The 21,379-nt window shown below is 44.8% G+C and overlaps 1 protein-coding gene across 1 annotated transcript in view; it reads left to right on the top strand.

The window, feature by feature from the left end:
• Nucleotides 1-21,379, top strand: part of Dock5 (dedicator of cytokinesis 5) — a 179,125-nt gene that overhangs the window by 31,662 nt on the left and 126,084 nt on the right. Inside the window, exon 2 of the mRNA XM_021635507.2 lies at nt 17,894-17,977. Within this exon, the coding sequence (XP_021491182.1) occupies nt 17,894-17,977 (84 nt within the window). The remainder of the gene's footprint in view (nt 1-17,893; nt 17,978-21,379) is intronic.

Here is a 21,379-nt window from a genome sequence, read left to right as displayed (position 1 = left end):
CCACTTCTGGGTTCCCAGATAATGGCCACAAGTCACATATTGCAGAGGCTTGAAAAATTAACCCCACAAGGCCATCAGGGCCAATCAGGGGCAAGTATATATCCTGACATACTTCCTGCCCTCGTACCTCCTGCCTCCATCAGATCAGGTACATCCCGTGCAGCTGGGTCAGACAAGTGCCTCCGCCATTTAATTTGGTTCTCACATTGTGTGCATAGGCACATGTGTATATGTTTGTGTGTGTGCGCATGCATGTGTACCTTTGTATGTGATAGACAATTGTTTGGCCTTGAAAAAAGAAACTTCAGACACATGCTATAGCAGGAGAGATGTTAGATGACATGATAGGTGAATTCGGCAAGGAACAAAATGAAAAATAGATTGAGCTTTGCGCTTTGTTGAGATTCTTTACTAGTCTGATTCAAAGAGACAGGAAGTAAGAGGCAGTGGAGGCCAAGGGAGGAGAGGACCGGGCCGCAAGGAGTTCGTGTTTAATAGATGCAGGGTTACACGTTACTAAGGGTCCTGATTTTGCACAGCAGTGTGAATATTCATAACCTATTGGAATATGCATGAGTTTAGGTGGTGATTTTTATGTTGTATTTTTGCACAAGTTTATTTTATAGTTTTAAAACCTTGTTAAAATATGTTTTTTTTTCGGGGGGAGGGTTGTGTACAGGTATTTTGCCTGCATGTATGACATGTATGTATGTGCACCATGTGTGTGCCTGGTGCCCGTGGAAGTCAGAAAAGGGCTTTGTGGCCCCTGGAATTGGAGTTACAGATAGTTGTGAGACAGTGTGTGGGAGCTGGGAGTCGAACCTGGGTCCTCTGCAAGAGCAACAAGTGCTTTAGCCACGGAGGCATCTCTCCAGCCCTGAATTACAACCTTATGGATTAATTTATTTTTTGAGATAGTGACTTCTATGTTGTCCTTCTTGGTGGTCCTGGAGCTTACCGTGTTGATCAGTTCGAGATCAGGTTGGTCTCGAACTCACAGAGAACCTTCTGCTCTACCTCTCGAGTGCTGGGAATAAAGGCACCATCATGTTCCAACCAATCACAGATTAGAAAAGATGTAAAATGAGATTTAAAAGGAGGCTAGTAGATACCAACCACCCATCTTCGTTCATGAAAACAGGTGAGTATGTAGGCTGCTGTTTGCTTTTTAGATATTTTAACAAGGTTCATATCCCATAACAGTGTTCAGCAACTTGCCTCCCCTCCCCCCCGCCCCGTCTCCCTCCCAATCCATTTAACTTAACTTAACGTATCATGGACTCCTTTCCAGGTCAGTGAGTTGAGCCCTGACTCACCACACCATAAAGGATGGCTGTACGCCACTGGTACCAGGATACGTTTCATTTCCTTTTTCTTGCCTTCGGTGTTTGTGTTTGCCTCTGCGACCACTGCAAGTGGCCCAGGAGTAAATAGCTCGGTTCATGTTTCCTCACACAGATGCTCCGATTCCTGCTGAGGTCAAAGGATAATTGCTGGGCAGATTATTTCCCACAAAGCTGAGAGCCGTTGGCATTCATGCCGGCTTGTGGGAGAGGCCTGTGTGCTGACCTTTCCCCTGGGGCTGGCACTGCAGACCGCTCTTGGAAGCCACTCACTGTGGCTCTCAAACTTTGTGACTGGGTACCCGGGCTTCGGAATTCATTCACTCATTTATTTGTTTGTTTGTATATAGGGTGAGGAACTCTTCTTCTTTTTCTTTCTCCTACGTAGCCCAGAATACCAGCATTGCTTATTAAAACACCTTTTCTCACAAAACAACAGCAAACATGCCATAATTATATGTAAATTTTTTCATCTGATTTCTTAGATTCATTTTTTTTTCTAATTTTTGTCTGTTAGATTATTTTGCGTCTGTGGAAATGCACCATCTTGGAAATCCCTGACAGTTTTCCAGAGGTTCTTGTCAGTCCTCAGAGACTTTGCTCTCCTGTGATTTTTTTTTTTCAACTGTTTTGCTCGGTTCTTTTAAAAGATCCAGCTGGAATCTGATTATTTCATTTAAAGCCTGTATAATCTTGTATGCCACAGATTGCTTTTTATAACTGAAAAAGTACTCAAATGAAAACAAGTAGATTATGCTTTTCTCTAATATTTTGAACACATGCTAACAATTTATTATATAGACTTGGACACGTATTTCTGTACTTTGGAAGCTTATTCATTTAACCAAAAAATGGTGGGCTGGCAAGATGGCTCAGCTGGGAAATATGCCCACTGCCAAGCCGGATGGCCTGCGTTCCACCCCCAGAACTCACGTGTCGAAAAGAACTGACTCCTACGAGCTGTCCTCTGTCTTCCACACACACCACACCATGACATCCCCCCGTAAATAAAAATATAAGTAACTAAATAAATAATGCATGAAATATTTTCAAGGGAATATGATTCATTTAGATATTACAGCATGCCTTTTTTCTGATTTGGAAACATTATGCAAATTATCAATAACTAATCCAGGTAATAGGTTTAAAACAGATAAAAAAGGGTTCAGAGGCCACCCTTTGTGGTGTCTGAAGAGTGGTTACTTTTGAAAAGGGCCATGAAGGGCCCTTCTGGAAGTTTCTGTGTTCTGTTCCATGACCATGCTAATTTTGTGTGTGTGGGGGGGTTGCACATGCATTTTCTTCATAACCCACTGAACTCAAATACTGTGTCTTATCTGCAAGGCGGGCTTTTGAAAACAAGGCATCAGCTGGTTTGTGTGTGGGGGGATGGTTCAGTCATGGTCCTCGAATCCATCCTCAACACACACAGTCATATACACAGAGGGGTTCATTCATTCTCTCCACACAGACCTGGGGTTGGGGTAGGGGACAAGGTCCTGGATAGTATTCTCTGGGCAGCGTTTTCTTTAATTTCCGCCTCCCCCCAGCCCCGGAATATATTCTGACTACAGTTTCCCGTCTAAGCTCTCCTCCCATCCAGATCCACCCGCTTTCTGTCTCTCATTTAAAAACAAATGATAAGGGATAATAATGCTATAAAATAAAAACTAACACATCGGACTAGGACAAAATAAACAGAAGGAAAAGAGCCCAAGAAAAGGCACAGGACACGGATACAGACACCCACTCATTGGCATACCCAGGCATCCTATAAAACCTTAAACTGGAGGCCGTAATATATACACAAAGCACCTGCAGGGCATTTACAGAAAAATATATAAATGAAATAAAAATTAAAAAATAAGAAAAAGAAAGGAAGGAAGAAAAGCCCTGGCATGACTTTATGAGACAAGGACCCTCCAGAGATGCTCTTGAGTTCATTTTCTGTTGTCCTCTTACTATTGTCCACTTACAGCCTACCCTTGAGAGTAGTTTGTTCCCCAATGAGACTCCCTTGGAGAAAGCCAAATACTCGTGTACAAGTGTCTGTCAACTGGAGATGGCTTCTGGGTTAGGGACGGGGAATGTGTTCACTTCTCCTTTCAGCTCTAGGACTCCACCTGGTGCAGACCCTTGTGGCCCTGTGCGTACGGCCTCAGTCTCTGCGAGTTCACAGGTACATCAGTCTTGCTGTGTGACCCCTTTCTCTTTCAGCCTCCTTTTCTGCTATTATTGGTCAGTAGTATTTGTTTTCTCCTTAGGTCCCTGGGCTCTCTAGTCTCAGGTTCTTGGTCAGCCAAGCAGTGTTGGATATGGGTTCTGTCCCATGGAGTAGACTTTTAGGCGAACCAGATATCTGTTAGTGAATTCCCCAAGCTTTGTGCCACCATTGCTGTAAAAGGAACTTTTGTTCGCCTGAAGTAATCGTTGTCTTGGAGGCTTACTGCCTCCTTCTGCTAACCTAGGCCTAGAATGTTTTTAGTCTCTGAGACTTACTGCTTAATGAGCTCACCCTTTCTTGTTCTTTCTGAGCTCTGGGTTGCCTGGTTCATCTCAGCTGTTCTGGCTCATACTTCTCTCCCAGCTGACTTATTCAATGTGGCTTTTCTCTCGGCCTCTAAATTGCTCTGCTTGGCCTCAAACTAATTCCAGCAATCTGCTCTAATCTCCTAGCTTTTTCTCGTTCTTCACCTGTATTCTCTGTCTTTGCACCCTGTCTATTACTGTCCTGGTAAAACTCCTTCCTCTCTCTCTCTTATTGCCCTTTAAGTAGCTTCCTTTTCCTCTCTTCTTTTGAGAGTTGGGCGTATCCTATTCTGTGGGTCTTTCTCTGATTCATCACTGTTTCTGCCATGCAATTAGACATTACTTTCAAACATGGGTGCTTCCTTTTAGAAACTAACTTTACCTTCATAGTTTGGGATTAAAAGGTGTACCACCATGCCTGGACCTAAGCTTTTCTTTACCTGAAACTTGTTCTATACCAGGCTGGCCTTGAAGTCAGATCTGCTTGCCTCTGTCTCCTGGATTAAAGTCGTGTTTGTATTCCAGCTGGATCACTTTGAAGATCACCTAGAAGTCTTTGGCTGTGATCTTTTGCCAGAGCAGCCATGTGCTGAGTTAAAATTCCTCTATACATTGCACTAGTGTATCATTGCAGACAGGATACATGGTAAACTAAAGGGTTTGTGGTTGGGTTAATATTTATGTTTCTCTTTTGATAATTTGAAGAGTACCTTCCTGTATCAAAGACAATAGAATGTAGGGGTGAAGGCTCTGTATAAACACCAGCTGGACTTCTCCATGTTCAGGAAGTTGTGTGGGTGTTGTCTTCAGCAATGGGCCCTTGCCATCAGTTTGTGGAGAGCAACCTATAGTCTTGCCAAAAGTCTGGGTTGTTTGGGGATTCCTGTGGGACACGTCTGGTCAACAACTCAATTAGATGTAACTCAATCACAGTACTAGAAGCTTCATTTAGTGACCAGAAATGTCTAGTTGGGCCCCAATTTGGCCATTTCACTTGGATTGCCTTCGTATATGTATATACTTTAGGAAGCTTTTACTGTGTTAGGTTTTCATACTACACCCTTCAAATGGTACTTAATTTTAGCTGTCTTACGGTTTTTACTCTTCTAGAATGTTGTAACAACAGGACAGTGTAGTTCGTATGCATCCTCTTGAGTCTGGCGTCTTGACCTGCCATGTTTTCATCTTGTATGCAACCACAGTTGTCCTTCCCATTACTGAGCACAATTCTAGAGAATGCTAGGGAATGCATGTACCACAGCCTATTTGTTCTGGAGTTGAAGGAATTTTGGATTGTTTCTAATCCAAGGCCAGTAAAAAACAAAACAAACCAAAACAAAACACCCACAAAACTCTATAGTCCGGAGAGCAAAAGGTTTTGTTGTTGTTTTAGGGTTCTTGGTTTGTTTGTTTGTTTGTTTGTTTAGAGATAAGCATAAATTAAGATGGCAAAAAAAAGATTTAAATATTGAAACATTCTCAATATTACTGCATTTCCCCCCATTATGTAGCAGAGAATTAAGACAGGAAAAGTAGTTTTAAAACTAGACAACCAACATTACCCTTTTTAATTCATTCAAAGAGCCAAGGAGATGCCAAATGGCATTAACTCTGTTTGTGGAGGGGTTATATTATTCCTATCACCCACCACTATAGGTTTCAGACAAGACAAGATGCTGCCACCAATATTCTTAGCTTCCTCTTCTGAAATTCAGCATGGGAAGAAAAGTCTTAACAGTTTCAAAGAAAAAGTGATATACACAAATTCTCCTCTTGTGACATCTCAGAAAGCCCCATGTCCGAAAGCCGGTGAGCAAATAGACTTTGCCAGTGTGAGCCACTGGATGAAGGTGGAGCTCCATGAGAAACCCGGGCAGGCCACATCACACAGCAGGGTGTGTTGATGTGGTGCTTTGAGTAAGAATGGTCCCCATAGTCTTTTCTGAGACTGCTACTCCATCCAAGGACCATGCACAGATGTAACCCATGGCAGCTCAGTCTCCAAGTGGGTACCCTAGTAAGGGGAACAGGGACTGTCTCTGACCTGAACTCAGGGGCTGGCTCTTTGATCACCCACCTGTGGAGGGTGCAGCCAGACCAGGCCACAGAGGAAGACAATGCAGCCAGTCCTGATGAGACCTGATAAGCTAGGGTCAGATGGAAGGGGAGGAGGACCTCCCCTATCAGTGGACTGTTGAGAGGGGCATAGGAGGAGATGAGGGATAGAGGGTGTGATTGGGAGAGAATGAGGAAGGGGACCTACAGCTGGGATACAAAGCGAATAAATTGTAAGGAATAAAAAATTAATTAATACTACTAATAAAGAGTGATCCCCCTAGGCTCAGACATTTGAATGTTTGGTTCCCAGTGGGTGAACTATTGGGAAGGATTAGGAGGTGTGGCCTTGCTGGAAGAGGTGTGTCACTGGGGGTAGGCTTTGAGGTTTCAATATCGCCAGCTAGGCCTACTCTTTGTTTCTCTCTTTTTGGGTCAGATATAAGTTCTCAGCTCCTACTCCAGTGCCATTCCCGCCTGCCTGCTGCCATACTCCCCACCACGATGGTCATGGACTCATTCTCTGGAATTTTAAGCAGCCCCTCAGTTAAACGCTTTCTTAGTCATGATTTCTCTTCACAGCAATAGTTACTAAGACAGTTGACTCAGCTACAAGTTAGGTGGCTTAGCATTGTCATCCAGAGCATGCTGTGGCTGAATTAGGCTTTTGTAAATTTAATTTATGGTTAGGTCAGGTCAGAAGGAGGAATGCAGCAAAAGCCCTTTGAACAAGGGAATTACAAAAAAGGAACTCAGACAGGAAGGAGCTTCAGAAGTTTTAAAGTCATAGGCAGGGGAGTATTGGGAGATTTTAGAGTTGGGAAATAAGACCTCGTATGCAGAGAGCTCCTGGGATGGCAGGAGTCTACAGATTGGTGTGTTTGGGGATTAAGACTTCTTATAAAGGGGAGGAGAGTTGGTAGGCTGCTGTGGTGAATGGTGTTCTAACGCCTCTCCTGGCTGGTTCTTTCCTGGCGAGTGACTTGGGAATAGTATTTAATCTCCGCAGAGCCTGTGATATAATTCTTAAATGTGCGTGGAGAGAGGATGATCAAGACCACAGGGGCGTTATCTTCCGTTCAGGTGAGGAAGGGGAGGCTTGGAGGTAGGATAAAGACAGAAGCTCAAAGAAGGCTCTTTCACTGTTGAGTCTGAGTGACCAAAGCCAGCTGTTCCCAGCATTCTGGTGAAACAGACCCGTCTTTAGTTTCTTGTTAGTTTGGTTCCCCACCCCCTTTTTTTTTCTCTGAAAAGAAGTTCCCTCTGGGGCAGAAATATAGGTTGGAGGTGTGAATGGTGAGTCAAGTATGTACACGGGATATACACAACTCATAAAACAGGATGTGTTTGTCAGTAGGAGGCCTCCCCATGGCGGTGTACTGGTGCAGGCAGAATTTAGAACCGCTGGGCTTTCCATTGCTGCCATGACAATGGCTCACTGCTTGAAGCACAGCACTGTAATATTGGAGAATAGCAGATAAGATTTTCCACCGCTTTTAGAGTGGCTTTTATTTTTAAATGCCAGGAGACAAGCAAGCCATCAAACCTAGATTCTTCGTAGAAACACGTGCTTTTCCTATTAACGTTTAGATTGTGTTGTAAATTTGGTGGTCAGGTTTTTATGAACTATATTTTACTTTTATGAGTATTCATGCCTAAAAACACTTGATTGCTTTGGGGATAAGTCAAGAGGCATGTTGAAATCACAGAACTTTTTAATGCTACATTTGGTTACTATTAAATGTATATTAGAAGAAAATGGAGTGCAGGTGAATATTTTTTTTTTGAAATGTAAAGGGATTATCACTCTCTGTGGAATGTAGATTAATTCATGGGAGTGTTGTATGTGCCTTTAGGTTCTAAGAGGAAATGAAACTGAAAAAGGTGTGTGTGTGTATACACATATACATATGAGTTGAGTTGACTCTTATCTTAAAAATTTTATTGGGTTGCTAAATGTGTGTGTGTGTATATATATACACGTATAAAATAAATATATAAAAGGGCAAACTCCTTATACAACCATGGCTCTAATATTTCCTTACTTTCTGATTTACAGATCATTTATTTCTTACATAAATGGTATTGCCCATTTGTTTTTGTTCTTCTCAAATTTTACACCACTTAATTTTGTGTGTGTATTTGTGTGTGTGTGTATGTGTGCGGCCATGGGTGGCCCAGCATGAGTAGAGGTCGGAGGACCACTTGCAGAAGTTGGTTCTGTCTTTCTGCTGCGTAGGTGCCAGCCACTGACCTCCAGCTCTCAGGCTTGGCTGTAGCACTTTTACCATCTTTCCTGTCTACTCATTTGTTTTCGTGCCTCTGCTGCTTTCTCTGTTCAGAAGTATACTTAAATACAGGGTAACATTTATGCTAGTTTTTTATACTTTCTGCCGGGGCTCTAGTGTCTACAATGCCAAGGAAGCTCAGGTTCAGTTCTAGGATCCCTCCCAGGCAGAATCCCCGGCTGCAGGGCATCCCTCATCCTTAGGTGGGGTGGCAGGCCACATGGTCTGCTGGGAAGTGTGCTCAAGTCAAAGGCTGCTGATGCTGGAATCCTTCCCCTCTCAGGTGGGTAATTGACATGAACAGATTTAGTAGCCTGGTTGAGGATCCTTTTTTTCCCCCTCACTAAAATGAGGTTTGTTTCAGAGTTGTTGTATATGACTGTTATTCAAAATTGTTTTTTTTTCTAGATTACGTCATTCTTGCTACTTATTCTCTTTGTCACAATTTCTGTTCGTAAATTGGATGCAGTAAACTCAAAGGACTCTTAGATATGACTGATTTCTTAATCTTCACTTATTAAGAGCATATCACAGGAGCAATCATTTATTTTATTTATTCTTTTGTTTTTGAGACAAGTCTTCCCTGTGTAGCTGTGGTTGGTCTTGCTGTGTAGACTAGGCTGCCTTGAACCCGTGTTATCTTGCTCCTGTCTCCCTAGTGCTGAGACTCCAGGCCTTTGCTAGTGAGCCTGGTTCCTCAGCTGCAGTCGTATGAGAACTTTTGTGACTGGATGTAGACATTCTGGGCTGCCTATATTTCCTACTTGTGCCTAAAACTGCCTTATTTAGAATCAGATTTCCCTCCCCACCTTTACTTCTCTTATTTTGATTACCAAAAAAGAATCCAGTGGAAAGGAACAGAAGTCAGTGAAACAGAGAGGCACATAAACCAGTTATCTTCAGATGGAGAGGTGTGGGCAGTAGCTATGATCAGGAGCGTTGTTGGATCACCCTGGTTCCTCAGTCGAATCAGTACAGAAATGCTTGCAAGAGCTAGAAGGGACAGATCTTAGATACGAAAGCATCCCAGACTGAAGTGCTGCTTCTCCAGAGGAAGGCTTAACTGCCTGCAGTAAAATGTCCCATTGTCACATGCAGCTCACCGTTCGTTCGTCAACCCAGGAAGGACATTGAAGAGTAACCCGTTCCCTGATCGCTCTGATCCTTGTTGATTGGCAGTTTTCTTCCAGTGGCTTCTGACACAGGTGAGGGTGACAGTGTCCATTGATGCGGAAAGCAGATGAGGTTTTGCTCAAAAGTAGGCAGCTGATCAGGGAAAGAAGAGGGAAGAAGGAGAGGGCCAGGTGACTGTCCTGTAGTCAGTGCCCACCAGGTGTTAGTCACAGTCCGAGGGCCACTGCACAGATTCCCCTTTCTGGGCCTCCCCAACCATATGAACAATGGGCTGTGACCTCTGTTCTTCAGATGAGGAAGCTGTGGCAGGAAAAGTCCCTGTGTTTGTAGACCACAGACTTTCTGTTCTGTAATTTTGGATTGCCTTGTTTCAGCTCTCCTCTCATAAAAGATTAAGTTTAATTTCATGTTAATTTAGGCGAGATGAGCCAGTGAGTAAACCATAGTTGGGTTAATGTCTATCTAGATCAAGACATTCAACCTATAAACTTCTATAGGATCTTCAGATTAGAAACTTCTGGAACACAGGCTGGAGAGATGGCTCAGTGGTTACAAGCACTGGCTGCTCCTCCAGAGGACCCGGAGGAGCACCCATATATCGCTCACAAGTGTCTGTAGCTCCAATTCCAGGGCATCCCACACCCTCACACAGATATACATGAGGGCAGATCACCAGTACACATAAAATAATTTCAAAAAAGAAGCTTCTGGAATAATAATCAGTAAGTTGGTCATAACATATGCAACTCTCCCAAGTGACTGAGTGAATGAAAAGCCAGGAAGCTGGTGCTTCTCGTGGGGGGAAGGCACTCCGTGAGAATTGCAGCAGGCGCCCTGATTGAAAGCCCCTGGCTCAGGCATCAGAACAGAAGGGGATATGGCCATCTCGATGCAGATAAGCCAGTTTGAAACCTAATTGTTGGCTTGAAACAATAGGCTTTTGTACTTCTTGACATCATACCTGTTGTTGATTGTCATTGTTTACCGCTTATCATGTTATGTATTAAGATTAAAAAAAAATCCATTTGGCCTTCTAGAATATTAATGCGTGAAAGCCCAAATGAAAATTAAAAAAAAAAATGAGTTGTATGTCTTTAGTCTTGGTAGAACTAATGGCAAACCTAGACAGATAAATATGAAATAAAAATGAGCGTGGTGGTGCAGCCCTGTAATTCTTGTACTTTGGGGACTGAAGCAGGATTGTGAGTTACAGGTCAGCCTCGGCAACTTAATGAGAGCTTCTCTATGAAAAGACAGAGAGAGAGGGAGGAAGAGAGAGAGAGAGAATATATAAAATGGATATAAATAAATCCCATCATCTTAATGGTCTCAATAGCAAATGACTCAAATTGGGACGTTTTTATTGGTTTGGTGGACACTTCTGTAGATTCTGTCTATAAAAGAAAAAATGAAGCGTTCCAGTTGTTCCTCAGGGAACTAGAATTTGGAGACTCATGAAAGATCTCAATTCATTAGAAAGATTTATAACTCATGGCCAACAGACTTCCCTTTATCAAAACTGATCCTGTTGGTAGCTTCTGAAAGTGTTCTTTCGGTTGCTTATTGTGCAGTTTTCAGTTTTCTTTCATCTTCATCTCCCCCCTTTCTCTTGTATAAGCCTAGTTTCAAAGAAAGGGCTAAATCAAGGATTTGGGGAAATGCAAACTATTTTACATCTGTAGACATACTGTTTTGTCTGTTTGGCTCTGCCAAATTACACTTTCCTGATATAAACAGTAAGCTGCTTAGGGAAGAATTCCAGCAATTTGTCTTTCCCGAAACCTTGCACAAAGCAGTCAGAGAAGCAATTTCTACACAGTGGACTCCCTATTCTTGTTTAATTTCCTCAGACAAAACAAGAGCTTGCGGTGGTGCCTGCCAGTTCAAAGCAGCATGTCTCTCTGGGCTGGATTGTCACTTCATGAATCAGGAAGCTGGAGCTAACGGCCCTTGAGTCATCCCGTCTGCTTCTTGTTTTATAGATGAGAAATTGAGGTCTAGATTAAGTAAGTCCGTGAAAGGCATGCTGTTCGTAAATTGGAAAAAAAAAAAAGCTTGAATTCTTCTCTGTTTAATTTTAGGATTTCCCAGCTTCACTCTCTCTCTCTCTCTCTAGCTTTCTCTTTTTGCTTTTTGGGTGTTTCTTGTTTTGTTTTGAGAAGGGGGCCTCGAACTTTCTGTATAGAGACAAGGGTGAACTGATTCTCCTGCCTGCACCTTCCCTGGGCTGGGGTTACAGGCACGTGCCATCATGTCTGGTTGATGTGGTGATGGCCTCATCCATAAATTTGGTGTGTACATAAATGTGGTGCTGATCCTCATACATTGTGCCTGGTGTATGTGGTGCAGGGCCTCGTACATAAACGCTCTGAGCCACCGGAGCTACTCCCTCAGCATTTTCCCTGATTTTTTGTTTTTTTTTCTTTTAAAAATACAGGCTGGAGAGTTGGCTCATTGCTTAAAGGCACTTCTTGTTGTTGTGAAAGACTGGGGTTTGATTCCCAGCACCCACATGGAGGCTTACCACCTCCTCGAGCACCAAGGTACACAGACACAGACATAGAAAACAATAAAAATAAATATTAAAAATATTTTTATTTTGTGTGCATGGATTGGTGTTGTGTCTGCATGTATGTCTGTGTGAGGGTGTTGAATCTTTTGGAATTGGAATTACAGGACAGTTGTGAGCTGCTATGTGGGTACTGGGAATTGAACCCAGGTCCTCTGGAAGAGCAATGCTTTTAATCACTGAGCCATCTCACTAGTTCCCTGATTCTCATTATAACAGTTATTCATGTGCTGGAATAAGGACACTATTTTCTCCCCTAAGTGTACTGCTTTTTATCCTGTGCTCAGGCTAGCATAAGGTGATCGTCAGCTGTGAGTCTGTACGGTGAAGCTTGGCTTTGGGGCTGGTGTTCCCATTTAGTAAGAGAAATCTTGGTTCTTCTCTATTTCTAGGCTATTCCAGGTCACAGCTGTACTGTCACTGGCCATCCTGGTCAGAGGTGAATGGGGTAGTCTCGCCAAGAGCCTTGCTGCTGCCAAGCTGAACATAGCCCTTCTTAGTCTTAGTTCTCCCATTGGATGCCTTGTGGCTTAGCAGAGCTGTGTAAGTAGCGCCCACAGGGCTAATGTGGGGCGTCCTCGGGTGAGGAACGTGGAGGACGGGGCTCTAGAGAGATGGATGGAACAGATGAGGGTGACTTTGGAGACATGACATAGAACACACAGACGTAGCCCTTTTCTGAAGAACCTTGCTGAAGGGATCTGTCCCCAGTAGGCACCTCTTTGACAGCCTCACCTGGAAAGAAATATACATTTCCCCCCTTGTATGATAAAGCGACTGGAGAGGTGATTTCTGAGGTGATTTCTGATATCCTGTTCCTGGGTGATGGGAAACCACAGGTGCCATTTTAGAGGGAAACAGATGCATGGTTGCATTGGGGAAGAAGTGCTGAATGTCTGAACTGTTCTGTGCATTTTATAGGATTACAAATAGCATTTAAACTTTTTTTTTTTTGGAGAATATATGTTTTATCATTTAATTGGAGAATGGAGTTTTATTCAGCCATGAAAAATAAGAATGAAATGTATTTGCAGGGAGATGGATGGACGTGTAGGACATCATGTCAAATAGTTAGGCTCAGACTAACAATGATAGATGTTACAGCCTAGACTCATATAAATGTGTATGTATACACACACACACGCATGCATATGTGATGTGAAAGCAGGAAGGACAGTATTTGAAGGGAAGAAGGAGACTAGGCACAGAGGAGTTGCGGTGGGAAAACAGACTAATGGAGTATTTTAAAAAAAAAGGGCAAATCATATGTTTAAAAAGTAAAATAAGGAGTGGAAAATGTGGCTCAATCAGTAGAATGCTGGCCTAGCATTCACAAAGGCCCTAGGTTCAGCCCCTGGCATCGTATATGCTTAAGTATGGTGGCTACAAGCCTATAATCCCAGCCCTGAAAAGATGGAGGTTGGGGAATCAGAAGTCAAGGAATATAGAGAGTTAGGAGGTTAAAATTTTGTGTGATACTCAAAATAAAGCAAAATATGTAAACAAATAAAGAGTTGCTGTTTGTACCTTGGATTCTTCTCCTGAGCAGACAAAAGGCAGTGTGAAGCCGCATTCAGGAGGGCAGACAATTGCACAGAATTGTGGTTGCTAACTCAAACTTTGGGAAGAGGGAAATTGTGGGACTGAGAAGAAATGCTAGGTGGAGAGGGATGGGCAGGAGCTGTTAGCGGAGTTGAATTGTGGATGTGAGATTTGGATTGCTCTAAAGAAGAAGAAGGCTGTGGTTAAAACAAGAGTTGAGCATTGAATTTCAAGGAGAATATGAGAGTCTTTTTGGAAAAAAAAAAGTGTACAGTTTTTTGTCTGTGGACTTGTTCACAGTGCGTGAGGATGCCTTGGATCCCCTGGACTGGAACTACAGATGGTTGTAAGCCCCTTTGTGGGTGCTGGGAATTGAACCCAGGTCCTCTGGTACCCTTAAATGCAGAGCCATCTCTCTAGTCCCTGAGCATAGAAGAGTCTTGAGTAAAGAAGAGGGTGAATTTGACAGATGGTAGAGGAAAAAGTGGGTAATTAAAGTTGGAGCATTTGGCGATTGCTGGTGTTGATGTGTGTGTGTGCACATATTCGTCTTTCTTTGTGCCTGTGTGTGTGATTAAGCTCATACCTTCGTGTGTGTCTGTGTGTGCATGCATGCATACATTCGTACATGCGTGTTTGTATTTCTTGTAGTCCTAGGCAGATGCTTATACATGGAGCTAACAATGTGAGTCTGCCTTTGAGAACCTCTGCTTACTTTCCCATGACTAAGAACCAGGAAGAGTAGAGGTGGTCATTACACAGCTTGTGACAAAGTGGCCTCACTACTTCCTGTTTCTGTGGGGGAGGGGCGGTTGGAAGAGGCGCTTAGGGGATAGCAGCGAACGGGGTCTGAGTGGTGTCAAGAATCGCAGGGCCATGTTTTCTGTAGAAAACAGTTTCCACATCCTGCATGGCTAAACCATTGGAGCAAAGTGTAGCAGTTGGCTGGAGGTGAACTGTGGTGAGAGAGCAGCAGCTGCAGGCCAGGCCAAGGACGCAGGAACAGGCTAGGGAGTCTGAAACTCCCTCCTCCTGCCTTCTGTGTCATCTCTCCTAACCCACTTCCCCAGCCAGTCCTTGTTCAGAAACCACAGCCTACTCTGAAAGCACAATAGAAAATAACTGTCAGGGTGCTTCTCCAGGCTTCTAGACCAACGCTGCAGAAGGATGCTATTTGTAACTGTGACCTCCTGCATGAAGGAGGGGCCATTTCTGAGAGGTGGCTGAGGAAGGGGGCTGTTCTCATTTTCTTCCCTCACTGACGAACCAGGCTGCCAGCCCAGGGAGAGAACAAGATGTGCCCACCGCAGGCACTAACAGGGACACCTTTCTTCCCTGACTGGGTAGGATATGGCGACTCTAGAGTATGATGATAGGTTAAGGGGCCATCCCCTTGTGATGCTCAGACCCTAGAGACGGATCCAACAGCAGGGTCCTTGTAGTGCTTACAGCTGGACCTCCGAGTTGGTACTTTTTTCCTGGGGTGGATACAGATTACCTGTTAATAAAGACAAGAAATAAATCTGTTAAAAGTGACACTTCTCTGAAGCATAATGTAGAGACTGTAACATCCATGTATTTTCAATGTGTAGTGGTTGATTCTTTTGGAAATACTCATTTGGTTTTATTCATGCGTATGTGTGCCTGTGTGAATTTATGTGCACCACACATGAGCAGGTGTCCGTGGAGGCTGGAAGAGGGGGTTAGGTCTTCTGGGACTGGAGTTATGATGCATGGGGTGGGCGCTGGGAACTGAACCCAGGTCCTTGACAACAGCAGTTAGAAGCCATTACTTCCCAGCCCCCAATTTAGTGATTTAGTAAATAATGATGGGAGTGTTTAATTGTCACCACAGTTCAATTTGGGGTGTTTTCACCTCCCTGAAAAGTTCCTAAATGGCTAGGTTGCTCAGTGGCCATTCTCATATCCAACTAGAGCAGAAAGTCTTTTGCTCTGCTGTCTGACAGGTTATCGTATTCTGCACACTTCAGAAATAAATGAAGGAAAAATGTATTTGCTTATGTCTTCTTTTGCTCAGCGTACTTGGTGGCCATCTGGGTCGTGGCACGTGTCTGCGTATTATTCCTTTCCATTGCTGAGTAGTTTTCCATTGCGTTGATTTATGGTCAGCACTCTGTTTTAACCTAGGGCTCAGGAGCCGCATCTCTGTGTTTGTTACTGTCTAAGACAGTTCGTGATACGAAACAGGCAGTCAGTATGTTAGATGGTGGAAAAGGGACCCTGTTGCTTAACAAGATGTGATTCACTACTACTTGGGAAAGATACTGTGTCTGTTGAGTCTGTTTAGTTTTTTCTTCTTTTTGGGTGCGTGTGCATGTGTGTGTATATCACATGTATGTATGCATAGGGGATGTATGTGTGTGGAGGGTGGGGGGTCTTCTTTCACTGCTCTCTACTTGAAGTTTTGAGACAGGTTCTCTCACTGAGCCTGGAGCTAGGCTGGCTGACTAGTGAGCCCCAGGGAGCCTCCTGCTTTCATATCTCCACACATGGCTCTTTAAACGGGTGCCAGTTCCTACCAGGACCTACATTATTTTAGGTACCGTCGGTCGTCTGGAGTATAGGGTAGGACAGGGTATATCACTGGGTTCTCCTGTGTGGCCGTGCAGTCCACCTCATACTGATATCAAAGCCCGGCTGCACCAGTTGTGTGCCCAGCCACAGCTGAGTCGTTTCATCTTGTGGACTGCTGTGAATAACGCAGCCACGCCGGTTTCCTGTGGGTGCTAGAAACAAATGATGGCAGAGTAAACGGCTTGGAACAACAGGAATGTGTTATCTCAAGTTCTGGAGCCCAGAGCTCTGAAATGGAGGTGTGGACTGGCCTTCATGCCCCTGGGGACTCAAGAGGGTCTACCCCATGCAGCTCTGGCTCCCGGCGGCAACCGGCTGTTGCGGTTGGCTAGGTCACAGCAAATCTCTGCCTCCATTCATTCTCCTTTCACCCTAAGGTCACCGAGGAGCCTCTCGAGATCCTCGGGTCTGCTGCCTCTCTTGGCTGATGAGACAGCGCCCGTGGCTGCAGGAGATTGGCTTGGGAATCTCAGGGGCTGCTCTTCTGCATCAGCTGTGACCACTGAGATAAGGGTGTTCTGTAGGCGCCATTTAGTTGTTCTTCTTTCTGTTGCTCTTCTAGGGGTGGATTTGCCAAGTCCTGTGGTGAATTTCTTTAACTTTGAAGCCGCCAGTCTAGTTTTCGAGGGGTCTCCTGTTTTGCAGGGCTGCCAGCCAGGGGCGTGAGGTCTAGCAGCTCTGTTTTTGTGGACGAGCATCTTAAGCGCAGCCGATCTGGTAGGTGGGGGAGTGGCATCTGATGGCAGTTTTGATATGCGTTCCCCTCATGACTAATATTGCTGAATGCGTTTTCATGTGCTTCTTAGTCACTCATGTGGTGTTCCGGTGAAACACCTATGCAAAGCGCTGGCCTGTTCTTCCCCGGTTCGGTTGACACTTAGTCTGGCTTGGGGCCCTCACGCTGCTGGTCCTAAGGATCGGAGACCCAGGATTACTCTGTCCCCAGTGCATCGAGGGCTGGGACAAGGTGCCATCTCTGTATTGTGACCTCTAGCACTCTGATACTAGAGGTAGATGTCTCTCACATGTAGCCTTTTTGAGTGGTGAGTACCATGCCAAGGAAGCCAAGAGAACACTCCCCCAGGCACGAAGGACCATAAGCTTAAATGAATTTCAGGTTGGCTGTTGTCTCGTGGACAGGAGGACTGACCTGCCAACATTCTCATTGTATTCTCTAGCCTGGATTCTTGTGTGGTGCTGGCCCCGCTTTAATTAAACAGTTATTTCTGGGATTATATATTTGAAATCTTTCTTCCTCTCATTAGACTATCATGTTTCCTGGGAACAGAGGCCACATCTGTGTGTTTTATCTGACACAGCATGTGGTATGTGTTAGGCAACCAGTCGGCATGTCGGCGGGCATACAGCTCTGTTTTCTGCCTTGCGTAGAGCCGATCACATGAAATCATTCAACAGAGGGTGACTTGCTGAATACCGTCATGGCTAGTTGTTGGTTGTCAGCTTGACAGAACTGGAGAGAGGGCACCTAAGCTGATGAACTGGATTGGTCTGTGAGCTTGTCTTTGGAGCCTTTTCTTCAGTGTTGGTTGGTGGAAGGTAGCCCACTGTGGGTAATACCGTCCCTGGGCAGGTAGGCCTGGGCTGTACAAGCAGAGCAAGCCAGGGGAAGCAAGCCAGCATGCCATGGTTTCTGCTTCAGTTCCTGCTTCCAGGTTTTGGCGTTAAGCTCCTGCCCTGGCTTCCCTAGATGATGGCTTGTAAACTTGGTCCGGGTTTTATCACAACAACAGGGAGGCAGACTAGAGCTAATGCATCCGTCGCTCACTAACTTTTGAGAGTGCATGGTTTCTAATCCCGTTTCTTCTCCTTTTTGACAGCGATCTATAACTACAACGCCTCTCAAGATGTGGAGCTCTCCTTGCAGATCGGTGACACCGTCCACATCCTGGAGATGTATGAGGGTGAGTGCAATGTCCTCCTGCCCGGTGGGGCCCAGGGAGAATCAGTAGGAGTTACTTATTGACAATGTGCCTGAGCATTACAGTCCCTGCGCTCTTCTCCTCCTGCTGCAGGCCCAATAGTGAAAGCCTGTTGGGAAGTACTCAAGGTGAAATAGCCCTGTGCTGAGTGAGGATGCTTTTCAACCCAGCCGGCTCATGGGAATGTGGATGTCCCCAGACATCCAGAGTCAAGGTTTTCTGCCACCAGATGCAGAACAGTTAGCTGCAGAGCTGGCTAGGGGAGACACACTTGGGACACCGGACTTGTGGTAGTTGCCATTTTGGCATGGGTCTCTTTCTACTTGGTGCCCAGCGTTGCCAGGTTAGGGGGGAATGAGGGCAAGTCCTTTTAAATGGTACTGAGACTCTGAGAGAATTAGGTCAGGGGTGGTCCCAGCAGGTCACCACTTGTGTTTGTCTGTTTCCTCCAGCCAGCTCAGGCTTGGACAGTGGGTTTGGCTAACCTGGGCAATTCTTCAGACTGTTTGTGCGCAAAGCACAGAGCATGCCCGCATTCCCTCATCCCACCCTCCGAGACCTCCTCCGGGAAGTCACATCTCGAGTCTCAAATCCCGAAGCAACAAAAGTGTATCCAAGACACTGAGGTTGAGGAGCAAAGCAGAGAACAAACTTTTGGGCCCAGTTTATAGTAACCCTGTGAAAGTTGGGTTAAGAGATTGAGGCATATTTCTTTTTTTTTTTTTTTCTCTTAGAGCAATGCTTGTTGAGACAGACACTCTGCTTTGGTAAATTCTGGGATGGTGGAATGGCAACAGTGTCACCTAGAAGCCTGTGTAGGTCTCCTGGTTAGTACCAGATGATACCAGAAGGGGAAGGCATGGGAAGCCGAGGGGAAAGGAAGCAGGATTTGGCCATTAAGCTGGGTCATTCACCTGCCTCCGTGGGGCACTGCTGTGAGGGCTGCCTCTCTTAGAGCTGGCTCTTTGCACCGCCCTTTCCCTTCCACACCACTCCATTGTAGCCATTTGGCTCCCAGGGGGTAGCAAGCCACAGAAAGAACCATGTGGACTCTTGCCTTCATGCTCCTGCTTTTACTGCCATCCATGCCAACCTCAGGCCTCACCAGGCTTCGGTTTTAACTCAACTCTGTGCTCACGACACCTGACGTTCATGTTTTTGGACTCTTGCTTCTGGAAACCACGGTTCCCTCAGACCTTACTAGGTCAGTCCTTTGTGGGGATGGGGCCAATAACTATATATACCACCTTCCCAGTGTGCAGGTAAAAAGTACATGCTCAACTTTTGTGACTTCCATGTGGGCCTGTAGGAATGTATGCTTAAGGATCATTGAGTATGACGTTCCATACGTGACATTTGGATTCAGATTACTTTGACCCAGTTTTTCAATCTGCTATATGCTTTTTCCTGCTCTTTCAGTTACTGTGTCGAGTTTTTCACCACGATTGTAGCTTCTGTCTCTACAGAGATGGGAATTTTTTTTTCTTTATATAGTCTTAAACCTGTTTTTAGAATATATGTGCCTACCATACCATTTTAGAATTGTGCTAAATATCTCTTTTAACTCAGGCTTATTAAGCTTGTTATCACTGTCTTTGTCCTCGGTGCTTTGCACTTTACTGAAATTACAGCCAACTCATTATGAGGTCCAGCTCTCTTAATTTTTTTGCCCTGCTGGGCCCCATAAGTTCCTTAGAAATGCTACTCTAAGCCACTCAGACAGCCCCAGGCAAAAAGCCACAAGTGCTGGCCTGGGCTCTTTGGGTTTGTCTTTGTGCAGATTTTGGTGTGGAAAATTTGCCTCTTTATTAGTATGTTCTCTGTCTCTGTCTCTGTGTGGGTGGGTGGGTGGGGGGAAGGGAGTGCTTCCTAATTGCCGCATGGAGTGCATCAGAAAAGAATATTGATATTGAGCTGACGTAAAGTTAAGGACATCCCTAAAAGGCATTCTTGAGATTGTCTTGTCAAAATAGGTTGGTTTTTAAAGTGTTTATGTGGCTGTAATATGTTTTGTGGTCATTCTTTGAAGCATGGTCTGCACACAGAGTCCACAGAAGTAGTAGTTTTGAGAACATTCACTCCTATACTTTTTCTGCCGGTCTCCCTGATGATGGAGCATGGGTCATCATGTAGGTTGAGCATCTCTTACCCAGAGTACAGGGGATTGGAAGTCTTAACGATTTCAGACTGTTTTGGATTTGGGGATATGCATAGTGAAATATTTAGGAGGCAGCACCTAGCTGTGAGTTCATCTCTTTTTCCCCATATATGTGTTACACACGTAGCCTGAAGATAATTTTATACGATATTTTAAATATGTTCATCATCATCTGCCTGTGATAACATGTTGGTGCTCATAAAATTTTAAGCCTTGGAACATTTTAGGTTTTGGAATTTTGCATTAGGGATATTCCTATTGTACGTAATGAACACAAATCCCATCTGTTTCTAATCCCATATAATTGAGTCTCCAAATCCCAATCCGGGGGGCTCCTAGTATATTGCAACTCATGCACAGCATGATTGCAGGGAGGCTGCGCTGACTGATACACAGAAAACCTCATCCATATTGCACTTGGGTATGACCGGGAGCTGCCGGCCCAAAGAGGAGCATTTTCTTGTAATTGTTACCATGGAGTGTTTGTGTGTCAGTCCTAGAATGCTGGACTCTCCGAAAAGGATGTACCGCTGTGCTTCCAGAGTGGACCTGTGTCCTGGTGTGAGTGGAGAGCAACACGTACCGAGTTCATAACCTCCGAGTGGCATGTCAGTCTCACACAAGTTATTGCTTCAGATTATGTCTTTTTTTTTTTTTTTCCAACAGTGTTTCTTTTATGGGATTCGTGTTTAAGTAGTGCCTGCTTTGCCCAGCACTCAGGGGGAGGCTCTTGTATCTGCTTAGTACTTTGAGTTCTTGGCGAGAGTCTTGAATTCCTTTATTTCAGACAGTTGAAGACTGGGGGGCAGGAGCGCTTTGCAAATACGAGACCTGCAGGAAATGCTGAGTAATGACTTGTGTTCCCTGCCCCTGTCTTCCTTTAAAACAAATAAACAGAATGGAAACGCCCACGGTACTGCCGGAGAGAATGCCAGGGCAAGGCTGGCACGGTTTCTTGGCCTCTCGGGTTTTGTGCCTTGCAGCATCCTGTTGGTGATGTCTGCGCTTTGTGCCACACCCCACCTTTGAGACAAGCATACCCGGTATGGGTGCTGTTCTGGCATGGACCTGAGTGCTCCAAGACATTTCTTTTTAATGTTTTCAGCCCACAACCATAACAGAACACCACTGAGGACTCTCCTTGGCTGCTTCCTGCCCTGTGGTTCAATGAGTGAATAACTGCTTAGAGGTACAGCTGGCTCCATCTCCAGGTGCCCACCGTAGCT

This window comes from Meriones unguiculatus, chromosome 9 (assembly GCF_030254825.1).
Source record: "Meriones unguiculatus strain TT.TT164.6M chromosome 9, Bangor_MerUng_6.1, whole genome shotgun sequence".
Taxonomy (NCBI): Eukaryota; Metazoa; Chordata; class Mammalia; order Rodentia; family Muridae; genus Meriones; species Meriones unguiculatus.
The sequence above is the reverse complement of the archived record's forward strand: the minus strand, read 5'-3'. Positions and strand labels throughout refer to the sequence as shown.